This window comes from Hyla sarda, chromosome 10, assembly GCF_029499605.1.
Source record: "Hyla sarda isolate aHylSar1 chromosome 10, aHylSar1.hap1, whole genome shotgun sequence".
NCBI classification, from domain to species: Eukaryota; Metazoa; Chordata; class Amphibia; order Anura; family Hylidae; genus Hyla; species Hyla sarda.
In genome coordinates, this window is record NC_079198.1 from 95,303,816 (window position 1) to 95,326,673 (window position 22,858).

The window sequence follows — 22,858 nt, forward strand, 5'->3', positions numbered from 1 at the left end:
ATGCTTTTAGAATTTTCAATTTCTTTGTATTTTAAACATGATCTAAGTAAAGTGATAATTTTTTCAGTAGCTATTGCTCCTTTCTTTGTGTCAAATAGGAGTAGGGATAAGTATGTGAATGGTGGGGGTCCAACTGCTGGGGCTCTCACCAATCACAATCACTTGTCCTTCAAGTAAATGGAGTGTCAGTGAGCATGCTTGGCCACAGCTCTTCTCAAAAGGACCTCAGAATTACAACACTCGTGGACAACGGAGACCCACTTCCATGATTGGTGGGAGTCCCACTGTTTGAACCCCCCATCAATCAGATCCTTATCCTCTATCTTGTATATAGTGGATATGTTTTAATGTTGTAATAACCCCTTTACCACTTAAAGGAGTACTCCGGTGGAAAACATATATTTTTTTTTTTATCAACTGGAGCCAGAAAGTTAAACAGATTTGTAAATTACTTAAGTTTAAAAATTTTAATCCTTCCAGTACTTATCAGCTGCTATATGCTCCACATGAATTTCTTTTTTCTTTTTGAAATTTTTTCTGTCTGACCACAGTGCTCTCTGCTGACACATCTGTCCATTTTAGGAACTGTCCAGAGCAGGAGAGGTTTCTATGGGGATTTGCTCCTGCTCTGTACAATTCCTGACATGGACAGAGGTGTCAGCAGAGAGCACTGTGGTCAGACAGAAAAGAAATTCAAAAAGAAAAGAACTTCCTCTGGAGCACATAGCAGCTGATAAGTACTGGAAGGATTACGATTTTTAAATAGAAGTCATTTACAAATCTGTTTAACTTTCTGGCAACAGTTGATTTAACCTTCCTCTTCTGATATGGATGGTTTAGTAGTCAGAGACCCATCAGCCAACTATTGCTTCTAAACAGCAACTACATTCCATCTATGTATTTATAACTAATAATGTAGCAAAATATAATCCTAAAGTAATAGAAATCCTCAATGGTGAAGTAGAATGGCCACTTCTGACCAAACATTATGCAAGACAATTATGCAAAAGGACAATTGTGATTGGAACAATATAAACGGCGCAGCTAAGATTTTGTAATAGTTATGCGGGTTGTTTTGTAATAGTTACGTAGACATATTTAATGTCTAAGTGAACATTTTTATCTATTTCATAGAAAGGTTTAGACAGTCTATCTAAGAGGTCTGTACAGATGAATGCCCTGTATTGTTTGATGATGCTTTTGCATTCTTTTCTTCGGTATCTCTAAAAGCACACTTATTGTCGCACAAATCGATGGTAAAGTGCCAATTCAGTCTTCCATTTAAATGTTTCCCAACTGCATAAGTGTCATTTCACTCTAAGAAAACTTTCTTTGTGTTAGAAATGCTTCTGTTCAGATTGTAAAGTGTCGGCAAGGTATTGATTTACTGGTTTAGGCTGTCGTGTTGTATGGACTTGCGTGCTGTATTGTCACAAAGAATGGTGCCACCTTCCCTCAGATGTCCAAAACTGTATCACTCACTACGCTATGGATGAGTGGTTCAATTACTTAAATAATTAAATTGAAGGGAAAAAAATGACCTTAAAATGCAGGAAGATCTGAGAAAACATGAATTTAAAATTCAAAATCTGTATTCATTGTCGGCCACACATCACACGTTTACACAGGAGTCATTTACTAAAGAGAAGAGCAATGCGTTCAATGGTACTCCCGCCATGCCCACTAAGCACCTAACTCTTAGTTCCCCACCAATAATGTGTTGATCTTACCCTGGGAAGCAAGGGCAGCAAGTAAGTACAGTGGTCCCTCAAGTTCCAATATTAATCAGTTCCAGGATGACCATTCTATTTGAAACCATTGTATGTTGAGACCATAACTGAACCATAACTAAATATGGAAACCCGGTAATTGGTTCTGAAGCCACCAAAATGTCATCCAAAAATAGGAAAAACCAAAATAAGTAGATAACTAATGCAGATAAAGCAAGTCCTTACATATAAAAGTAAGAAAAAGCTGCTGAGAGCTGTATTCACTGTCTATGTTGAGGACAGGAGCTTTTTCAGGGTCCTGCACAGTACATACTCTGTCCCAAAAAAAGTAAAATGAAGCTGCCCCCACTTGGAGCAGCAATCCCTGTCACAGATAAATAGTAGTACAGAACATGTAGTACTTCCCTTTACTGTAGGGGGCGCTACCAAACAGGAATTCAGTGCATATGCTTCAGTAATACAGGTGTTTACCAGTGAATGCCCATTCTGATTGGTCAGTTCTTCCAGTCATTGATATGTTTCGCAGATCTGGACTGTCTGTACAGTGTATGGTGAGTCTGGTTTCAAGTTACAATGGTCCAGGAAAGACCATTGTATGTTGAAAATATTGTATGTTTAGGGCATTGTTGAGTTGAGGGGTCACTGTACATGCTTCATAAAGGTAATAAACTTTTTACATCGCACATCAAAAGAATTGTGTTTAGAGTGCACCAACTGAAGTCAGCCATTACTCTCTGAAGTCTTTGCCTTTGCTTCCCATGTAAGACTAAAGAAGATTCCCCAGCTGATCAGTATTCTACAATAATGCCGATTGGTCCCAAGAGAAAAAGGGCGTACACAACCAAAGTGAGGATGTAATTTTCCTCCTCCATGGTAGTGCATTACAGGCTTTTTTCCTTCCATGATCTTACCCTGAGGCTGGCACTGGCCTGAGCGCACTTTCATCAGTTCTATTCCTCGAATGCTTCCATTCCTGGTCATGATGCAGTCATTGTCATAGGTCACTCCGTCATCGGCGCACACAGGTTCTCGTCGGGCTGGACAGTTCTCTGGCCGCGAGAGCATTTCCACTTTGTGTGTGCGGGGGTTTACCCTGCACACCCGATTCATGTCATTTAGGGCATTTTTACAAGGATCTAAAAATAAAAAGAATATTGGTAATTCATAACATGTCTTTTTTTTTTTTTATAGTGGTAAAAATCTAAATTTTCAAAAGAAGGATCTGGTGTCTCTTTCTCTATCCAAAACCTTCGAATGATTCAAGGACCAATTTCCCACACCCTTGTTTAAGGAGGGTCTCAATGTAACGCATAAACTAGGACCCATCCTAGTCTGTACAGTACTGGTCAGAACAGTGTTAGAATCAGATAGTACTGTATCCCATAACCCATATTTATGTAGATACAACATGCGGCTGAACAAGTGTGATCGTCAAGTATCAGACTTTTATCTGAATGCTCAGTAGTGGTAGTCATCATGGTGGCTAGTAGTCAGGCTGTACATGATCCTGGACTATTGGATTTTTACTGTTCTTCTTTATCATTCTAGTATTTTATAAAGCTGTAAAGTGAATTGATGATAGCACAAAACCAGAATTTTGTGACCCAGATACCTGCACAAACAACACCCAGTAAGTATATTTAGCTTTAGCTCACAATGGCTCAGTGTTCTCCGATATTAATCTAGATACACAATACACACACTTTGAGGGATGAAATTCACTACAAAAGTATATTGGTTCAACTGTCTTCAGGGAATATAAGCAAAAAATAGGCTCTAAATGAGAAACAGTGAATTCACTCGGAGCAGACAGTTGGCTTTTCCCAGCAGAAATCCATCACCTGTAAGCAATTTGCCAATTATTTCTTCTCTTATTAGTCTGTTCCATTCAGGCTCATAGCTCACAGGAAGGCCATGCTATTTATTATCATATGATAACACATCTCTATCTATGGATATGAATATGTATATCAATGTGTCACGTTTCAGATACATAGGTTATTTACCATGGCGCTTCTTAGCTCAAGCAACAACATCTCCTCCCCAGCTCCTGTGTATGTTGTGTCGTATTATTGAGGCGGGTAATTGCTCTATATTTATTATTATATATAGCAGTAATAGCACACGACTTTTAATGAAGCTGGGATTAAGGGATCCCTGTTCTCTCCATGACTAAGGTCCCTTTGCCTCTGGTAGATTGTTACTGTTATGAATCTCTGATCTTCGAGGAAAGGGATTGCTTAATCATAAATACGTATATATAAGGATATAACACACTGTAGAAGTTAAAGGGGTACTCTGTCCCTAGATACTCCGCCTCTTTGGATAGAGGATAAGATATCTGATCCGTCCGCTGAGACTCCTGCGATCACCCTGCACGCACCTGGCGTTCTCAACATTTTGTTTAGAACGCTGGGTTCCGATGGCTGTGGTCTTGATGCCACAATACACCCCCTTGTTATGTCACGATTAGCCCCCTCAATTCTTGTCTATGGGAGGGGGCGGGATGACCGTCTAAGATGTCTAGGGGTTGAGTATCCCTTTAAAATGATTATCTGACGTCATAAAACATATATAAATGAGTATGGGATGTATATATGCATACATGTTCCTCTTGTGGGTCTCATTGCTGATGCCATAGCTTGACATGGCATAACATATATGAGCCAGTGGTAATGAGCTATAGGTAGATAAAGTATGAAGGGAGAGAACTTTGGGCCTCTAGTGGTTTTGGGCTTCGAGGACTGCCCCAGTTGTTTCTAAAGCACGGGGGACAGAAAAATTCTTATTGACACAAAATTTTCTGCTCCTAAGAATGAAGTGAATGTCAAAATTGTACAGGAGCAGATAGTCCAGAAGTAAACAGGAGTCCCTGCTCCTGTGCGTACACCCCCTGCAGCGCATTACACCAATGTTTGTACAGGAGCTGTCTGCTTTCTGCTTCTGTACTGTACAGTAGTGCAGGGCTTCTCATGTGGGTCTCACACGATGATGTCATTTTACTGTGTGCAACCTACAGGAGAAGTCTTGCGCCAATCCAGGTGCCGAAACTTAGGAGGAAGGAGGCCTGCCTCTGCACAGGAGCGGAGATAAGGTGAGTGGGATTTTTATTATTTTTTATTTTGGTGGGAACCTATGGAAGGGATATTACCGTACCAAATACACATTAAAACCCTGTCCTATCGCGGTGGTCCCTGCGGCCATCAATGGCCGGGACCTGCGGCTAATACAGGACATCACCGATCATGGTGATGCCCTGTATTAACCCTTCAGATGCGGCAATCAAAGCTGACCGCCGCATCTGAAGCGAAAGTGACACTAACCCAGCTGCTCAGTCGGGCTGTTCGGGACCGCCGCGGTGAAATCGCGGAATCCCAAACAGCTTACAGGACACCGGGAGGGACCTTACCTGCCTCCTCGGTGTCCAATCGGCGAATGACTGCTCCGTGCCGGAATCTCCTGCATGGCCGGCGCTCTCCTTCGTCGTCATCACGTCGTCACGCACGCTGTCCCGTCATCCAATAGGAGCGGCGTGCGTAGCAACGTGATGGCGGCGATGGAGAGCGAGAATACCGGGCAGCAGAGACGTTCCGGAGCGACGGATACACCCCGGGGACGCGGCGACAATGATGGAGGGCGACATCCAGGGCAGCGGTGACGAGTGGTGACGGGTCCAGAGCGGCGGGGACACGTGAGTATTACCTCCTATACCAGTGGTCTTCAACCTGCGGACCTCCAGATGTTGCAAAACTACAACTCATGGCCGTTGGCTGTCTGGGCATGCTGGGAGTTGTAGTTTTGCAACATCTGGAGGTCTGCAGGTTGAAGATCACTGTCCTATACTTTACATTGTATTTGGTTCAGAATGTTTTTTTTTCTAGATTTTCCTCCTTTAAAATTGGGTGCGTCTTATATGCCAGAGCATCTTATATGGCGAAAAATACGGTACCTTCCTACCAGGGACCTGGGGGAAAAACTAACTACCTATACCAACTGGGGGCATCTACTTAATGGGGAGATCACCTACACATTGGGTGCATCTACCTAATGGGGGGATTACTTACCTACTGGGAGCTACTACCTTATGGAGGGGTATCTACCAACTGGGGGCATCTATCCCATGATTACGAAGAAGAAGACTAAGAGTGCCGAGTTGGAAGAATATATACTGTGCCTTGCCCTGTGTGCTATGCCACTGCCATTGAGTCGTGTGACAAGTTTAGTAAGTGTCTAATACTAATGTGCTGGATTAAAAAGAATACTTTTTAAAGTCTTGATATTACATGCACAAATGTCATTACATAGGCGTTCAATAACGTTTATATGTTATGTGTCTAGATAAACTAAGAAGATCTCTGTTCGCTTCCTATAAGTGTTTCTAAACTCGCCCACCATAAAATCAATACAAGAACAAAACAATGCATCGTGTTGGTGTATGTATATTTGGTATTAAGAAATGATGGCTTTAATGTAGCGCACTTATATGCAGGAATACCAAATTTAGAAAGCGTAAATCAACTGCAGCTGGCATCCTTTCATATATCCTTTCACAAACAATCCGAGCTTCAATAAAAAGACATTGTTTGTCATATGCTTCATATGCTTACAGCAAAAAGGCAACATAATTGAGTAAATGTAGGGTATTGATATAGGTAAATGAATATATGTTACCAACGTCACAAAAATAAATATACAGTGACGCGATGGCATGACTACTAACCACATGGCCCCTCAAACTTCTTGTAGAGGTTCTCCTGGTTGTCACAGGCCTGTTTGTTCAGGGCACACTCATTACGGTAATCTTTTCCATCACTGCCACAGACCACGTTCTCCGGTATACCAGCGCAGGTGGTTGGGCAGACACACTTTGCAGTCTGCCCATCTGCTGAGCGTACACAGGTGCTTCCATAGCTGCAGGACACAGATGAACAAGGGTCCCTGGAACCTGTAATAAAGAAAAGAGAGAATGACAATGACATGGCGATGCAATATTATACTACTAATATCATATCAAGGTACAGTACGCAGCACTGGGGATCTAGTTGTAACTTGTTTATATGTTTTCTTTGTATCGATGTGGGTTTCCGCCAACATCTAAAAAATTATATCCATGTTATTAAAATTAACCCTAGCCTATGCTGTAAGGAAATTAGATTGGGAGCCCCACTGGGGACAAGTACGGATGTGAATGAATACATAATGCAGAAACACCAGGGACGAGCGCCAATGCAATCAGAGGCCACTGACAATGAGAATCGCGGCATCGTAATCAGGGAGGTGCGGTGCCGTGCCGTGAAGCATTTCACATCACAGGATCACTGCTGAGAAGTCACTGGGGCTTAAGGCTCAGAGGAGATGGAGATAAGAAGCTGGAAACTGTGATGGACACTAAGGAATGGCTGCCACTCTGCCTATTGACTATATGTACAAATGACATAAGAAGTGAAGGCTTATCAGGATCCAGGAACAGGATGGGGGATGAGTGTCTACTTGAGGTTTCCAAGCCAACCTCAAGGTCTAAACAGCTTATAAATAAAGGAAATCCTGATTTTCAATTAAAAATTAGTCCTTTCGGACTGATCAATGTCAATGGACTTCAAACAATCTATTCTAAAGTAGAGAGTCTCAATACCTCATGGGATTGTGTTTTCTAGAAATAGACATGAACACTTTAGGAGTTTTTACACCTTCTCTGATTAACAAACACTTCTGAGAGGGAGGATGGTACATGGAGATAGTGTGACTCTATTCATAGCAGTTACCTCCAGGCTGACTTCATTGGTGGGAGGGTGAGGGCAGCCAGGAGCCCCATGATAAACCGCACAAGCATCAATAGAAAAGGTCATGTTCATTTACATTGGAGGGGAAAAAGGTAAGGTCTCATTTACTCAATGCCACACTCCTAATGACAGCCTGAAATAGGATTACGTACAGTGTAAGGGGATATGGGCCAATGCAAGGCTATAAAAGCAGGCCAACACCAATGGTGGCACGTGCATATTGTGACTGTTACATCTCCTGCTATACAACCAAAGAATCAGGTCACAACTCACTGAATACTAACAGTGGAGAATGGGGCATACAGGCCAACCATGTAATTTGGTTGTGTAGCCAATAACTTACTTGGGACAAAAACTAATTCACATGAATTACATAATTACACGAGCAAAACGAACCATATCGCACTGTTTTACATGGGCCACATTTACTTTGAGTTTTATGCCCTTTTGTAGACCCATTTCTGTTGTGTTCGACAAAAAAGTTGTGGCTTCTGCAAAAACGGTGCGACTTTGGGACACCATGTGCCAAGAATACACCCGATTCTGCATTCTGGTGTAGTTTAAGCACACTAAACTTAACATTTACAGTTGCCGATCTGCTGTGGATGTTGGTATGCATAGAAACATACAATGTGTCGGCAGATAAGAACCATTTGGCCCATCTAGTTTGCCCAATAATCTGAATACTATGAATAGTCCCTGGCCCTATCTTATATGAAGGATAGCCTTATGCTTATCCCATGCATGTTTAAACTCCTTCACTGTATTTGCAGCGACCACTTCTGCAGGAAGGCTATTCCATGCATCCACTACTCTCTCAGCAAAATAATACTTCCTGATATTACTTTTAAACCTTTGCCCCTCTAATCTAAAACTATGTCCTCTTGTGGTAGTTTTTCTTCTTTTAAATATCCTCTCCTCCTTTACCATGTTGATTCCCTTTATGTATTTAAAAGTCTCTATCATATCCCCTCTGTCTCTTCTTTTTTCCAAGCTATACATGTTAAGGTCCTTTAACCTTTCCTGGCATGTTTTATCCTGCAATCCATGTACTAGTTTAGTAGCTCTTCTTTGAACTCTCTCTAGAGTATCTATATCCTTCTGGAGATACGGCCTCCAGTACTGCGCACAATACTCCAAGTGAGGTCTCACCAGTGTTCTGTACAGCGGCATGAGCACTTCTCTCTTTCTACTGCTTATACCTCTCCCTATACATTCAAGCATTCTGCTAGCGTTTCCTGCTGCTCTATTACATTGTCTCCCTACCTTTAAGTCTTCTGAAATAATTACTCCTAAATCCCTCTCCTCAGATACTGAGGTCAGGGCTGTGTCAAATAATCTATATTCTGCCTGAAGGTTTTTATGCCCCAGGTGCATTATCTTGCACTTATCCACATTAAATTTCAGTTTCCAGAGTTCTGACCATTCTTCTAGTTTGCCTAAATCCTTTTCCATTTGGCGGATCCCTCCAGGAACATCAACCCTGTTAAATATCTTTGTGTCATCAGCAAAAAGACATACCTTACCATCGAGACCTTCTGTAATATCGCTAATGAAGATATTAAACAATATTGGACCCAGTACAGATCCCTGAGGTATCCCACTGGTGACAAGACCTTGCTCTGAATATTCTCCATTGACTACAACCCTCTGTTGTCTGTTACTCAGCCACTGCCTAATCCACTCAACAATATTGGAGTCCAAGCTCAATGACTGTAGTTTATTGATAAGTCTTCTATGTGGGACAGTGTCAAAAGCCTTACTAAAATCTAGATATGCGATGTCTACTGTTCCTCCGCCATCTATTATTTTAGTCACCCAGTCAAAAAAATCAATAAGATTTGTTTGACATGATCTCCCTGAAGTAAACCCATGTTGTTTTTCATCTTGCAATCCATGGGATTTTAGATGTTCCACAATCCTATACTTTAGTAGGGTTTCCATTAATTTCCCCACTATTGATGTCAGACTTACTGGCCTATAGTTGCTTGATTCCTCCTTACTACCCTTCTTGTGAATGAGCAAAACATTTGCTAATTTCCAATCTTCCGGGACGGCTCCTGTTACCATTGATTGGTTAAATAAATCTGCTAACTGTTTTGCTAGCTCACCACTAAACTCTTTTAATAATTTTGGGTGTATCCCATCAGGCCCCTGTGATTTATTTGTCTTCACTTTAGAAAGCAAATGTAGAACCTCTTCCTCTGTAAAGACACATGCATCAAACGATTCCTTAGTTTTTCTCTCTAATTGAGGTCCTTTTCCTTCTTTTTCTTCTGTAAAAACTGAACACAAAACTGGCTACAGAGGCCATTTAAAGGGGTACTCTCGTGGAAAACTTTTTTTTTAAATCAACTGGTGCAAGAAAGTTAAACAGATTTGTAAATCACTTCTATTAAAAAATCTTAATCCTTCCAGTACTTTTTAGGGGCTGTATACTAAAGAGAAATCAAAAAAAGAAATGCATTTCCTCTGATGTCATGACCACAGTGCTCTCTACTGACCTCTCCTGTCCATTTTAGGAACTGTCCAGAGCAGCATATGTTTGCTATGGGGATTTTCTCCTGCTCTGGACAGTTCCTGAAATGGACAGCAGAGGTCAGCAGAGAGCACTGTGGTCATGACATCAGAGGAAATGCATTTCTTTTTTGGATTTCTCTTTAGTATACAGCCGCTAAAATGTACTGGAAAGATTAAGATTTTTTAATAGAAGTGATTTACAAATCTGTTTAACTTTCTGGCACCAGTTGATTTAAAAAAAAAAAAAGTTTTCCACATGAGTACCCCTTTAAATATTTTAATAAACTTTAAAGTTATGGTGCTTGTCCCTATGTATAGAAAGGGGTTCCTTCATATGAAAATTATAGGAAACCAGGTGGAGCACTTCTTCTCAATAAGGAGCAAGGAGGGGCAGGCACTTTCCAATGTCTGATAACAACAAAACTTAGATATTCACTGGGTTTACCTTTCTGTGGACATTGGGTAAATGGTCCCGTAGAGTCTGGATACACATTACAGGTGATGGAATTGGGTAGAGGAGACTCCATATTGTTTCCAAAGAATCCATGTTCTCAGTCTAAGTGACTGCATTTTATCTTTCTTGTTTTTTCTACATAACTCCTGAACTTATGAACTAGAGACGATTGGTGCCTTATCTTCAAGGATGCAGGAGGATGCAGACACTCTTATCTTTTTCTACCCCAGATGTGTCCTTGAAACAATGGTTCATTATATTTCAGCTTAAGCTATATATCTATGTATCCAACTTTCTGCTGACTATGCAAAGGATTTATGGTTTCCTGTGTTTGTACAATATAAAGTTTACTGCGCATGTCTGATTGAAAATCGAGTATATAAAAAATACACTTGAGAAGAGGGTCAGGCTAGTACTGCCCTCGGCTCAGAGACAGCACTTGTGTCTGTGTCTTGATTTGAGTGGCAGGGTAGCGTTGGGAGGACTGACTGCAGCCCCTTACAAGCCTTCCACGCACTAATTGGGAATCCTCTGACAAAAGACGTCTCGACCTTTTGGGATCGAACCTAACACAGGGCTTAATCTTGCATCTAACCAGAGCCTAGCCAATGGAAGTTTGCCCTTCAGTACAGAAACATTAAGGCATTACCACTATTTATCTGATCAGAGATTTGTCTGTGAAGAGGCAGTACATAATGCATCTCCTCTGGAGCAATGGCAGAGAAGGAAACTCATTTTATGAATCCCACTTGGATTTTTGAAGAACAGAAATTTAGAAGTGCAAAGGAAGCAACCCATTCATTGAATATGTAATGAAGGTACTGCATTGGGGAAGATCTGAAAAAGTCCATATTTTATACATTATAACTGGAATCAGTATAACTAAGAGGAAAGGCCATGTGTTATACATTTGCTCAGGGAAATGCAAAGTGTCTTATATACTGTGCATTATTATCTAGCATCAGTTTAAGCCAGGGATCAGCACGCCGTGCAATGCAGCTCTGATGAAGGTACTGCATGGGCAGTAAACAGTAAGACTGCACATTATAGTATATGTATGGCCAGGGAGCTGTATAATTCAGAAAGGAAAGAGGCCATTTATTATATATCCCATTAGAGAGATGTAAAAAGATGGAGGAGGGAGAAGAGGCAATGTATAACGTAGCTAATCACAGGACTGTGCAGCAAGACTGGATCATGCATCTGATCCAACAACTATATAGATTGTTATTATACATCTTCCGGGAGTATTGCTGGCACTAATACTGTAGCCGAAGAAGTGCAAATCATAGAGGAATAAAGAAAAAGAAATACAGTGGCCCTCCGATGTCATATCACTGCAATGTAGAATGTACACTAACAATTTACTGTCTTACCACAAGGTCCTTTGCTGATAACTTTGATTCTCCTCTGCTGGTTGCATTGGGCTCTTTCCAGTTCACACTCATTGCTGTAGGTGGAATAGTCAGACCCACAGACGGGGGCTACCAATGATGGGCAGAAAGTCTTTTTGCAGACGCAGGTTGCCTGAGATGGGTCGGTACTGCTCTTCTCACACACCGCACCAAATCCACACAGCATTCCACGGCACACTAGAATATTGAAGGATAAAGGTTAGACCATTGGTGGGCATTATACCTGAGAGACTTCAAGTCAATGTAAAGGCAACATATACATTTAAAGGGGTACTCCGCTGCTCAGCGTTCGGAATAAACTGTTCTGAATGCTGGAGCCGGTGCCGGGAGCTCGTGACGTCATTGCCCCGCCCCTCATGATGTCACACCACGCCCCCTCAATGCAAGTCTATGGGAGGGGGCGTGACAGCCGTCACGCCCCCTCCCATAGACTTGCATTGAGGGGGCAGGTGCCTGACATCATGAGGGGGCGGGCTATGATATCACCAGTTCCCGGCACCAGCACCACCTCCAGTGTTCGGAACAGTTTACCCATTTAAGTTTAGTATTATACCGACAGAGTCACCATTTTTGAGTGACCCCATAATACTTTTGTTCTCTAGATTTTCTCGTACACAAAGACTCCTTTGATGAAGAGAAGAAAATGTGGAGATGGCCTTTAAAGGGGTAGTTTACTTTAGAAAACCCATTCTAGCATACCCTATTAGAAAATTATGGACCAATAGAGCGTGCTCCTCTGTTCAGGATCCTCATATCTCGACCAGACTGGAAGGGGGTTTTCAAGAACATCTCACTCTCTAAAAGAATAAACCCTTTATGGTCTGCTAATAAGTGACCCTTCTAACAAGTAGGGATTGTCCAAATATTCCTCTACTTTTATGAGATCAATATTAAAGAATAAAAATTCAACAGAATATGTATGATGGGTATTAGTAACTGGGGTTGTAAAAGGGCTTTTCCATTTATTTTTTTAACTGAGTGTGGGTGTCATAAAAATAAAAAAGAAGTCGGCCTGCCCCAATCCACTGCCATCTGATGGCTCCGGCTTCCCACCACGCCACACTGCTTCTTATTTACTGTGACTTATCAACTCCACAGGAACTTCCCACTTAGTCAGTGAATGGGGCCAGCACGTCATAGGAAGTAGTTGTGGTGTCCCAGTATGGGATGATGTGGTCCTGTATTGTCCTCCTGCCCTGTCAGGCAGAGTCCCTGCATGCCCCCAGGGCCCCCCTTATAGTATCACCATATTGTATATAGGTTTGTATCATTTAATGTACTGTTCCTTTAATGTTTGTACCACATGATTCTGTGGTGTTCCGGTACAGCATATGGTCCTGAACCATCTCTAGGTCCCCTCTGGAAGAGTCCCTGCAGTCCATAGGGCTCTCCTGCAAGGCTCAACCCTTGCTCACCTTCTGTTAATGCATTGTAAATGTGTTGTGTACATATTGTTCATTATACATAAAGTTGTACAAATGTATAGAGGTTAGTCAACCACTGTCATGTGACACTAGCCAGAGTGCCATGGACACAGGAAACACAGGCTTTGCAACCAATGGGCTTTAGTCCAGCCCCCCTAGTATATAAGGGGCTGTAGTCTCTAAACTCTCGCACTTGATTCCTGGATTCATAAGAAAGCACAATACCTGTACTATCTAAATTCATCGAATCTAGGCCAAAGCCTAAAGATCCTGCAGCCACTTCAAAACGTGAGTTATCAAGCTCTATCTACAATTCTAGTGACTACTACTCAACTCAAGGATAATATTAGTAGCACAGTGGCCTGCATAGATATTCTCAATACTACAAGTCCCAGAAAGCCTGCGAGGTATCCTGTGTCCTGGTTGCCTCTAGAGAAACTGCATAACTGTAAAGACTGTTTAATAAGAATTCCAAGTAAAAGGTCCAGTTATTTTCTCAATTCCTGCTGTGGACATTCCCTTATTGCCTGCCGTTTATGGGTTGGTTGTCGGCAGGGCCTTATATTGAAACAACCACATCCTGGCGTCACGACTAATCAGGGGTTAATAACACCAGACCCTGCTACACCATTGCAACACCCCGGCACCACAATTGCTACCCAGGAGGCTCCAGTGACCAGGTGACCCCCCCCCCCAAGTGACCTATGGGCTCCTTGCACAGCCCCCCTATATAACCAGGGGAGGGGCTGCAATCTTTTTCCTGCTGAGGTCCAGTGCAGTTGTCTCAGTGTCTGTGTCCAGAGCATTGGAGGCTTCAAGCCTAAAGTCCTGCAGCCACAAGTTGGTCATCAGTAAGTCAAGTCATCTTATTGTCAGTCACCATCTCTGTCAAGTCAAGTCCATCTGTAGTCACCGTGGCCTGCACTAAACTACCTACTGCAAGTCCCAGCAAGCCTGTGAGGTCCCCCTGTGTCACTGGTCACCTCCTTGGGATATTTGGCTGTACTGCAAAGACTATATCACCTGTCTTGCCTCAGTAAAGCTGCCGTTATCCTTAATCTGGCGTTGGTGTCTTCATTGCCCCTGCCTAACCCAGGATCAGCGGTATTACCTTCGGGTGGTTAAGGCTAAACCACGCCCTGGTGTCACAACAAGAAGGGGTTAATTCCATCGGCCCTTGGGCCATAACATCTGCCCTGCATCTACCCTGCACCTCACACCCTGACAACACAACTTCTTGGCATCACGAACAGGATGGGGTTAATAACATCTGCCCCCAGGGTTACAGCATCTGCCCTACATTGCACCCCCGCTCGCCACAAATTAAGCGGTCACACAGTAACTTTGGGAGATCAAAGCAGGTAAATATGATGTATTTTTATGACACCCTTTATTTTAAATTTTTTCTGGGACTGGACAATCCCTTTAAATGTAGCATACCTGCCAAAATAAATCAAAGGTAATATAACAAAGCAATGCATGAATTATAAATTTAAAGTGGATGACCAATGGAACACAGCTTTAACAAAAGACAGGCCTTCCATTAGGCCAGGTATTGGTACACATTAATTATGACGGTCATAGTCATTGTATTTGTGATTCAGTAGTTGACAATTGGGGAGCAGGGGGTCATATGTCTAGGTGCCATTCGTACACACTCTCACAGGGTCCTACAGGACCCAATTACCAGTGACTTTCTCATGGAAAGGATTGTCATGCTACGCATCTCCAGCCGTGCTCGTCTATACGAGTTATGTGTTAATATAGATTTCTTTGAGGATTCTTCCTTAAGATGTTGTCAAAATAATGATCAAAATTATGGTAAATCACAAGAGGAGGCCTGAAATAAGATTTGCCAGAATAAGAACATCATGACTCCAAGAGGTATTTTCCCCTATCTAGATATCAATAAAGTCTTCAGGGATATTGAGATATTGATTTTTATATCAGCTGGTCAGAGGTCAACAGGCCAGCTGTGCAAGCAGTAAATCTTCCCCTGCAAACACAAAGAACAGGACCAGCTGGGATGCTTCACACAAAGCAATTTAACCTTAGCCAGTCCTAGGTGAACGTGCACAGCATTTAGGGATCATGGGTGATAACTTCTGTCTACACATAGGTCAATGGTTATCTTATGTCTAAAGAGGGAATCCAGGATGGCTTGGTTTAAACAGCATTCATTAATATAAAAGCCGTAAATCAGAAAACAGCATAACACCTTCACATGGTCATTTTTCAGCATCTTAAAAGGTTGAGTTTAAAATGTTTTTTTTCATAGCATTATTCAAAGATTTTGTGGCATTTTGTCTTTTGTAACACTTCAAACGTGTTTTTTTTTCCGGGGGGGTTTCCTAAAGGTACAGTCATGGCCGTAAATGTTTGCACCCCTGAAATGTTTCTAGAAAAGGAAGTATTTCTCACAGAAAAGGATTGCAGTAACGCATGTTTTGCTATACACATGTTTATTCCCTTGGAAAGAAAAAAAGCTAATTAGACATAATGTCACACAAAACTGCAAAAATGGGCTGGACAAAATAATTGGCACCCTTTCAAAATTGTGGAAAATAAGATTGTTTCAAGCATGTGATGCTTTTAAACTCACCTGGGGGAAGAAACAGGTGTAGGCAATATAAAAATCACACCTGAAAGCAGATATAAAGGAGAGAAGTTCACTTAGTCTTTGCATTGTGTCTCTGTGTGTCCCACACTAAGCATGGACAACAGAAAGAGGAGAAGAGAACTGTGAGGACTTGAGAACCAAAATTGTGGAAAAATATCAACGATCTCAAGGTTACAAGTCCATCTCCAGAGATCTAGATTTGCCTTTGTCCACAGTGCGCAACATTATCAAGAAGTTTGCAACCCATGGCTGATCTCCCTGGGCATGGACGGAAGAGAAAAATTGATGAAGGTGTCAACACAGGATAGTCCGGATGGTAGACAAGCAGCCCCTAACAAGTTCCAAAGATATTCAAGCTGTCCTGCAGGCTCAGGGAGCATCAGTGTCAGCGCGAACTCTCCATCGACATTTAAATGAAATGAAAAGCTATGGCAATAGACCCAGGAGGACCCCACTGCTGGCACAGAGACACAAAAAAGCAAGGCTACATTTTGCCAAAATGAACTTGAATAAGCCAAAATCCTTTTGGGAAAAAATCTTGTGGACAGATGAGACCAAGATAGAGCTTTTTGGTAAAGCACATCATTCTACTGTTTACCGAAAAACGGAATGAGACCTACAAAGAAAAGTGAAATATGGTGGAGGTTCAATGATGTTTTGGGGTTGTTTTGCTGCCTCTAGCACTGGGTGCCTTGAATTTGTATAAGGCATCATGAAATCTTAGGATTACCAGCGGATTTTGGGTTGCACTGTACAGCCCAGTGTCAGAAAGCTGGGTTTGCGTCCAAGATCTTGGGTCCAGCAGGACAATGACCCCAAACATACGTCAAAAAGCACCCAGAAATGGATGGCAACAAAGCACTGGAGAGTTCTGAAGTGGCAGCAATGAGTCCAGATCTAAATCCCATTGAACACCTGTGGAGAGATCTTTCTTAAAATTGCTGTTGGGAAAAGACGCCTTCCAAAAAGAGAGACCTGGAGCAGTCTGCAAAGGAAGAGTGAGAGGTGTGAGAAGCTTATTAATGGTTATAGGAAGCGACTGATTTCAGTTATTTTATCCAAAGGGTGCGCAACCAAATATTGAGTTAAGGGTGCCAATAATTTTGTCCAGCCCATTTTTGAAGTTTGGTGTGACATTATGTCCAATCTGCTTTTTTCCTCCTTTTTTGGTTTAGTTCCAATACACACAAAGGGAGTAAACATGTGTATAGCAAAACATGTGTTACTGCAATCCTTTTCTGTGAGAAATACTTAATTTTCTAGAAAAATTTCAGGGGTGCCAACATTTACAGCCATGACTATATCTATTTATAGTTTCAAAAACATCAGTTCAACAGAGCATGCAGAAAAAAAATGCCACCAACCCCAGAAATGTCAAAAACAATAACACTGGAGGTAATCTACCACCCCAACAATAACAGATGGATAGATGACCTCAACTACCTTTGGAGAATGTAATGACAGACAACTCAGGACAGACTAATACTTTTTACCCAACATGGTCCAGTTGGATAGAGTTCAATTATAGGCCTGATTTGGCCACATGGCTTTCTTAAACTTTAAGACTTCTTGAGCCTTAAAAGTAGCCATTTTTTGCTCCGTGCTCGCTCCGGGTCTGATTACTAGCGATCACAGGGACGGAGCATAGTGACGTCACAGCTCTGCCCCGTGTGACGTCACGGCTTTACCCCTCAATGCAAGCTTATGGAGGGGGTGTGACAGCTGTGTGTCACACAGGGCGGAGCCGTGACGTCACTATGCTCCGTCCCTGTGATCGCTAGTAATCAGACCTGGAGCGAGCACGCTCCGGGGGCTGATTCTAACGGGGTGCGGCGTGGAAGATCATGGGGGTCCTCAGCGGCGGGACTCCAGCGGTCAGGAATCATATGCTTTGGATAGGGGATAAGATGTCTTAGTGCCGGAGTGCCCCTTTAAAATGAATATGCTTGTCACGATTCGGCTGGCAGGAGGTGGATCCTCTGTGCCAGAGAGGGATTGGCGTGGACCGTGCTAGTGGACCGGTTCTAAGCTGCTACTGGTTTTCACCAGAGCCCGCCGCAAAGCGGGATGGTCTTGCAGCGGCGGTAGCAACCAGGTCGTATCCACTAGCAACGGCTCAACCTCTCTGACTGCTGAAGATAGGCGCGGTACAAGGGAGTAGACAGGAGCAAGGTCGGACGTAGCAGAAGGTCGGGGCAGGCAGCAAGGATCGTAGTCAATATGGCAATAGCAGGAGGTCAAGTACACAGTATGGACAAACACAGTAAACGCTTTCTCTAGGCACTAAGGCAACAAGATCCGGCAGGGGAGTGCAGGGGCAGTGATCAGATATAGTCTGGGAGCAGGTGGAAGCCAATTAAGCTAATTGGGCCAGGCACCAATCATTGGTGCACTGGCCCTTTAAGTCTCAGAGAGCTGGCGCGCGCGCGCCCTAGAGAGCGGAGCCGCGCGCGCCAGCACATGACAGCAGGGGACCGGGACGGGTAAGTGACCTGGGATGCGATTCGCAAGCGGGCGCGTCCCGCTGTGCGAATCGCATCCCCGACGGCCATGACAGTGCAGCGCTCCCGGTCAGCGGGACTGACCGGGGCGCTGCGGAGAGAGAGACGCCGTGAGCGGTCCGGGGAGGAGCGGGGACCCGGAGCGCTAGGCGTAACAGTACCCCCCCCCCTTAGGTCTCCCCTTCTCTTTGTTCGGTAACTGCCTTCCCTGGGATGAGGACACCGGGAAAGAATGGAGGGTTTCCTCAACGACAGGCAGTACAGCAGGAGTGGGAATGGGGAGGGAGGGCAGAGGGCAAAGCCTGGCACGGGGCAGTGTGACACCAGGACGGGGGCCATGAGGAGGCACTGAGGCTTGCCTGACTGGACTGGGAGGGGGGGAGAGGCACTTCCTATGGCAGGCAGAGTCCCAGTTCTTGATCTCCCCGGTGGTCCAATCAAGGGTGGGAGAATGAAGCCGGAGCCATGGCAGACCGAGGAGGACCTCAGAGGTACAGTTGGGAAGGACGAAGAACTCAATGACTTCATGATGGGGTCCTATACACATCAGGAGGGGTTCTGTGCGGTAACGCACGGTGCAATCCAACCTGACTCCGTTGACCGCGGAAATGTAGAGTGGCTTGACGAGACGGGTCACCGGGATGCGGAATTTATTCACCAAGGAATCCAGAATAAAATTCCCAGAGGCACCAGAGTCCAAGCAGGCCACGGCTGAGAGGGAGGAGTTGGCTGAAGGAGAAATCCGTACGGGCACCGTGAGACGTGGAGAAGCCGACTTTGAATCAAGAGACGCCACACCCACGAGAGCTGGGTGCGAGCGTGCGTTTCCCAGACGTGGAGGACGAATAGGGCAATCCACCAAGAAATGTTCGGTACTGGCACAGTACAGACAAAGATCTTCTTCCCTACGGCGATTCCTCTCTTCCTGGGTCAGGCGAGACCGATCCACTTGCATGGCCTCCTCGGCGGGAGGCCTAGGCGTAGATTGCAACGGAGGCTGAGGGAGAGGTGCCCAGAGATCTAAGTCTTTTTCCTGGCGGAGCTCTTGATGTCTCTCAGAAAAACGCATGTCAATGCGAGTGGCTAGATGAATGAGTTCATGCAGGTTAGCAGGAATTTCTCGTGCGGCCAGAACATCTTTAATGTTGCTGGATAGGCCTTTTTTAAAGGTTGCGCAGAGGGCCTCATTATTCCAGGATAGTTCAGAAGCAAGAGTACGGAATTGTATGGCGTACTCGCCAACGGAAGAATTACCCTGGACCAGGTTCAGCAGGGCAGTCTCAGCAGAAGAGGCTCGGGCAGGTTCCTCAAAGACACTTCGAATTTCCGAGAAGAAGGAGTGTACAGAGGCAGTGACGGGGTCATTGCGGTCCCAGAGCGGTGTGGCCCATGACAGAGCTTTCCCAGACAGAAGGCTGACTACGAAAGCCACCTTAGACCTTTCAGTAGGAAACTGGTCCGACATCATCTCCAAGTGCAGGGAACATTGTGAAAGAAAGCCACGGCAAAACTTAGAGTCCCCATCAAATTTGTCCGGCAGGGACAAGCGGAGGCTAGGAGTGGCCACTCGCTGCGGAAGAGGTGCAGGAGCTGGCGGAGGAGATGGTTGCTGCTGTAGCAGAGGCAGAAGTTGCGACTGAAGTTGCTGCACCATGGTGGACACTTCCGACAGCTGGTGAGTTAGATGGGCGATCTGTCGGGATTGCTGGGCGACCACCGTGGTGAGGTCAGAGATAGCTGGCAGGGGAACCTCAGCGGGATCCATGGCCGGATCTACTATCACGATTCGGCTGGCAGGAGGTGGATCCTCTGTGCCAGAGAGGGATTGGCGTGGACCGTGCTAGTGGACCGGTTCTAAGCTGCTACTGGTTTTCACCAGAGCCCGCCGCAAAGCGGGATGGTCTTGCAGCGGCGGTAGCAACCAGGTCGTATCCACTAGCAACGGCTCAACCTCTCTGACTGCTGAAGATAGGCGCGGTACAAGGGAGTAGACAGGAGCAAGGTCGGACGTAGCAGAAGGTCGGGGCAGGCAGCAAGGATCGTAGTCAATATGGCAATAGCAGGAGGTCAAGTACACAGTATGGACAAACACAGTAAACGCTTTCTCTAGGTACTAAGACAACAAGATCCGGCAGGGGAGTGCAGGGGCAGTGATCAGATATAGTCTGGGAGCAGGTGGAAGCCAATTAAGCTAATTGGGCCAGGCACCAATCATTGGTGCACTGGCCCTTTAAGTCTCAGAGAGCTGGCGCGCGCGCGCCCTAGAGAGCGGAGCCGCGCGCGCCAGCACATGACAGCAGGGGACCGGGACGGGTAAGTGACCTGGGATGCGATTCGCGAGCGGGCGCGTCCCGCTGTGCGAATCGCATCCCCGACGGCCATGACAGTGCAGCGCTCCCGGTCAGCGGGACTGACCGGGGCGCTGCGGAGAGAGAGACGCCGTGAGCGCTCCGGGGAGGAGCGGGGACCCGGAGCGCTAGGCGTAACAATGCTTGTGCACAGAGTTGTTTTCCTAATGGATTCACATGGGAAAGAAGGCTGTTTTGAGGCCATTTTTGAGCTTTAAAACTTCCATTTTATATCCCCAAAAAACATCACAAGAAACTGTGTGTTCATAGCCTCAGAGTCACCTTTTGTAGTAGTAATTAATTTATATAATCTTCTTTGTTTAGTGAATTTAGTGAATTTCTTTGTCCTTCTCTAGACATCACACCTCATAATTTATTTTATTTCCCCTTCCATCCCGTGTCTCTTCTCTATCATACTGTCAATATCTTATAATTCCCTATTTGTTCGATAATATGAGGTATACCATGAGATAAAAAGACAGGACTTAAAGGGGTACTCATCTGGAAAACATTTTCTTTTAAATCAACTGGTGCCAGAAAGTTAAACAGATTTGTAAATTACTTCTATTAAAAAATATAAACCCTTCCAGTACTTATCAGCTGCTGTATACTACAGAGGAAGTTCTTTTTGAATTTCCTTTCTTTCTGACCACAGTGCTCTCTGCTGACACCTCTGTCCATGTCAGGAACTGTCTGAAGCAGGATAGGGTTGCTATGGGGATTCGCTCCTACTCTGGGCAGTTCCTAAAATGGACAGAGGTGTCAGCAGAGAGCACTGTGGTCAGGCAGAAAGGAAATTCAAAAAGAACTTCTTCTGTAGTATACAGCAGCTGATAAGTACTGGAAGGGTTAGGGTTTTTAAACAGAAGTCATTTACAAATCTGTTTAACTTTCTGGCACCAGTTGATAAAAAAAAAAAAAAAAAGTTTTCCAGTGGAGTACCCCTTTAATTTCTTTCGATACCTTTTTTATCAGCCTTTTACTATGTTGCTGTTGTAATAAAATACCGTGACTGTGTTAGTTGTAATGAACAGAAGCGCTTCATAGAGCTACATTATTCTGCTGTACTTGAATCTGTCTTTTTTAGTTTGTTGTAATAGTGCTAATGTTTGTTCTTTTTTATGAGCATATACAATAAAAACTGAATTAAGGAAAAGTAAAAACGCTGTATTTAGCTTTTTCAGTAATTTACTACAAACTTTGGAGTAACATCTCATTGGTTTTGACAAAACAAAGCAAAAAAACGCAGCAAACACAGCATAAATGATAAACGTAGCAAGGACAGGGTCACACAGGGCGCATCCGCAGCGTATTCAGTGCTGCGGATGCGCCAATAGAAGTAACAGAGGGACTGCAGAACGAGCTTCTGTCCGGACTTCTCTGCAGTCCCTTTGTTACTGCCATTGGCACATCCGCAGAGTTAAATATGCTGCGGATGCGCCCTGTGTGACCCTGCTCCAAAACTTGTACAAGTTTTGATAATTCCTATGTATGGATCCATCCACAGGGTGGTTTTACACAAGTGGCACATTGTGAATGCAGTCTTACCCTATGGACCTCAATGGGGAAGTCAAAATCTGTTCTAAATCCACAGTGTTGCGGATTTTGCTGTGGAAACACAGTGGATCCGCACCAAAAGCCACACACGTAAATGTTTAAATGTATTTATTATTTGTGGCATTGTGGCAAGTTACCACATTAAATAATGAATGAGGGCATATAGCTCTCTCTACTTTTTAGGGCCTCTACACACTACCAATTTTCTGGTCGGAATTAATTTCAAGCTGTATCAGCTTACAGCGGAATCCATTGACCTCAATGGGATTCTGTTACTCAGTGCACACTATAGAAGTTCTCTAATGGAACTTCCGGCGCGGATCTGGATTCCACTGGGGAAAGCCCCTTTCGACATCAATGAGACGTGGAAATACAGAAGTTAATTTGTCTGTATGTGTAGGGTATGTTCTATAGAAATGAGTTTGTCAATTTCTTTGCAAAATTTGGACCTAATCTTATTTATGCTAAATTAATGTATTCATCGCTATTGTTCAAATCATTTCTTTTTT

General features: G+C 44.0%; 1 protein-coding gene across 13 annotated transcripts in view; it reads right to left on the minus strand.

Annotated features, from left to right (window-relative positions):
* AGRN (agrin) overlaps positions 1-22,858 on the minus strand; it is a 537,034-nt gene that overhangs the window by 154,164 nt on the left and 360,012 nt on the right. For all 13 annotated transcript variants that reach the window (XM_056542092.1, XM_056542091.1, XM_056542088.1 and 10 more), the window contains 3 exons: positions 11,861-12,076; positions 6,451-6,675; positions 2,642-2,866 (listed from right to left, as the gene is read on the minus strand). In XM_056542092.1, the coding sequence (XP_056398067.1) occupies positions 2,642-2,866; positions 6,451-6,675; positions 11,861-12,076 (666 nt within the window). The remainder of the gene's footprint in view (positions 1-2,641; positions 2,867-6,450; positions 6,676-11,860; positions 12,077-22,858) is intronic.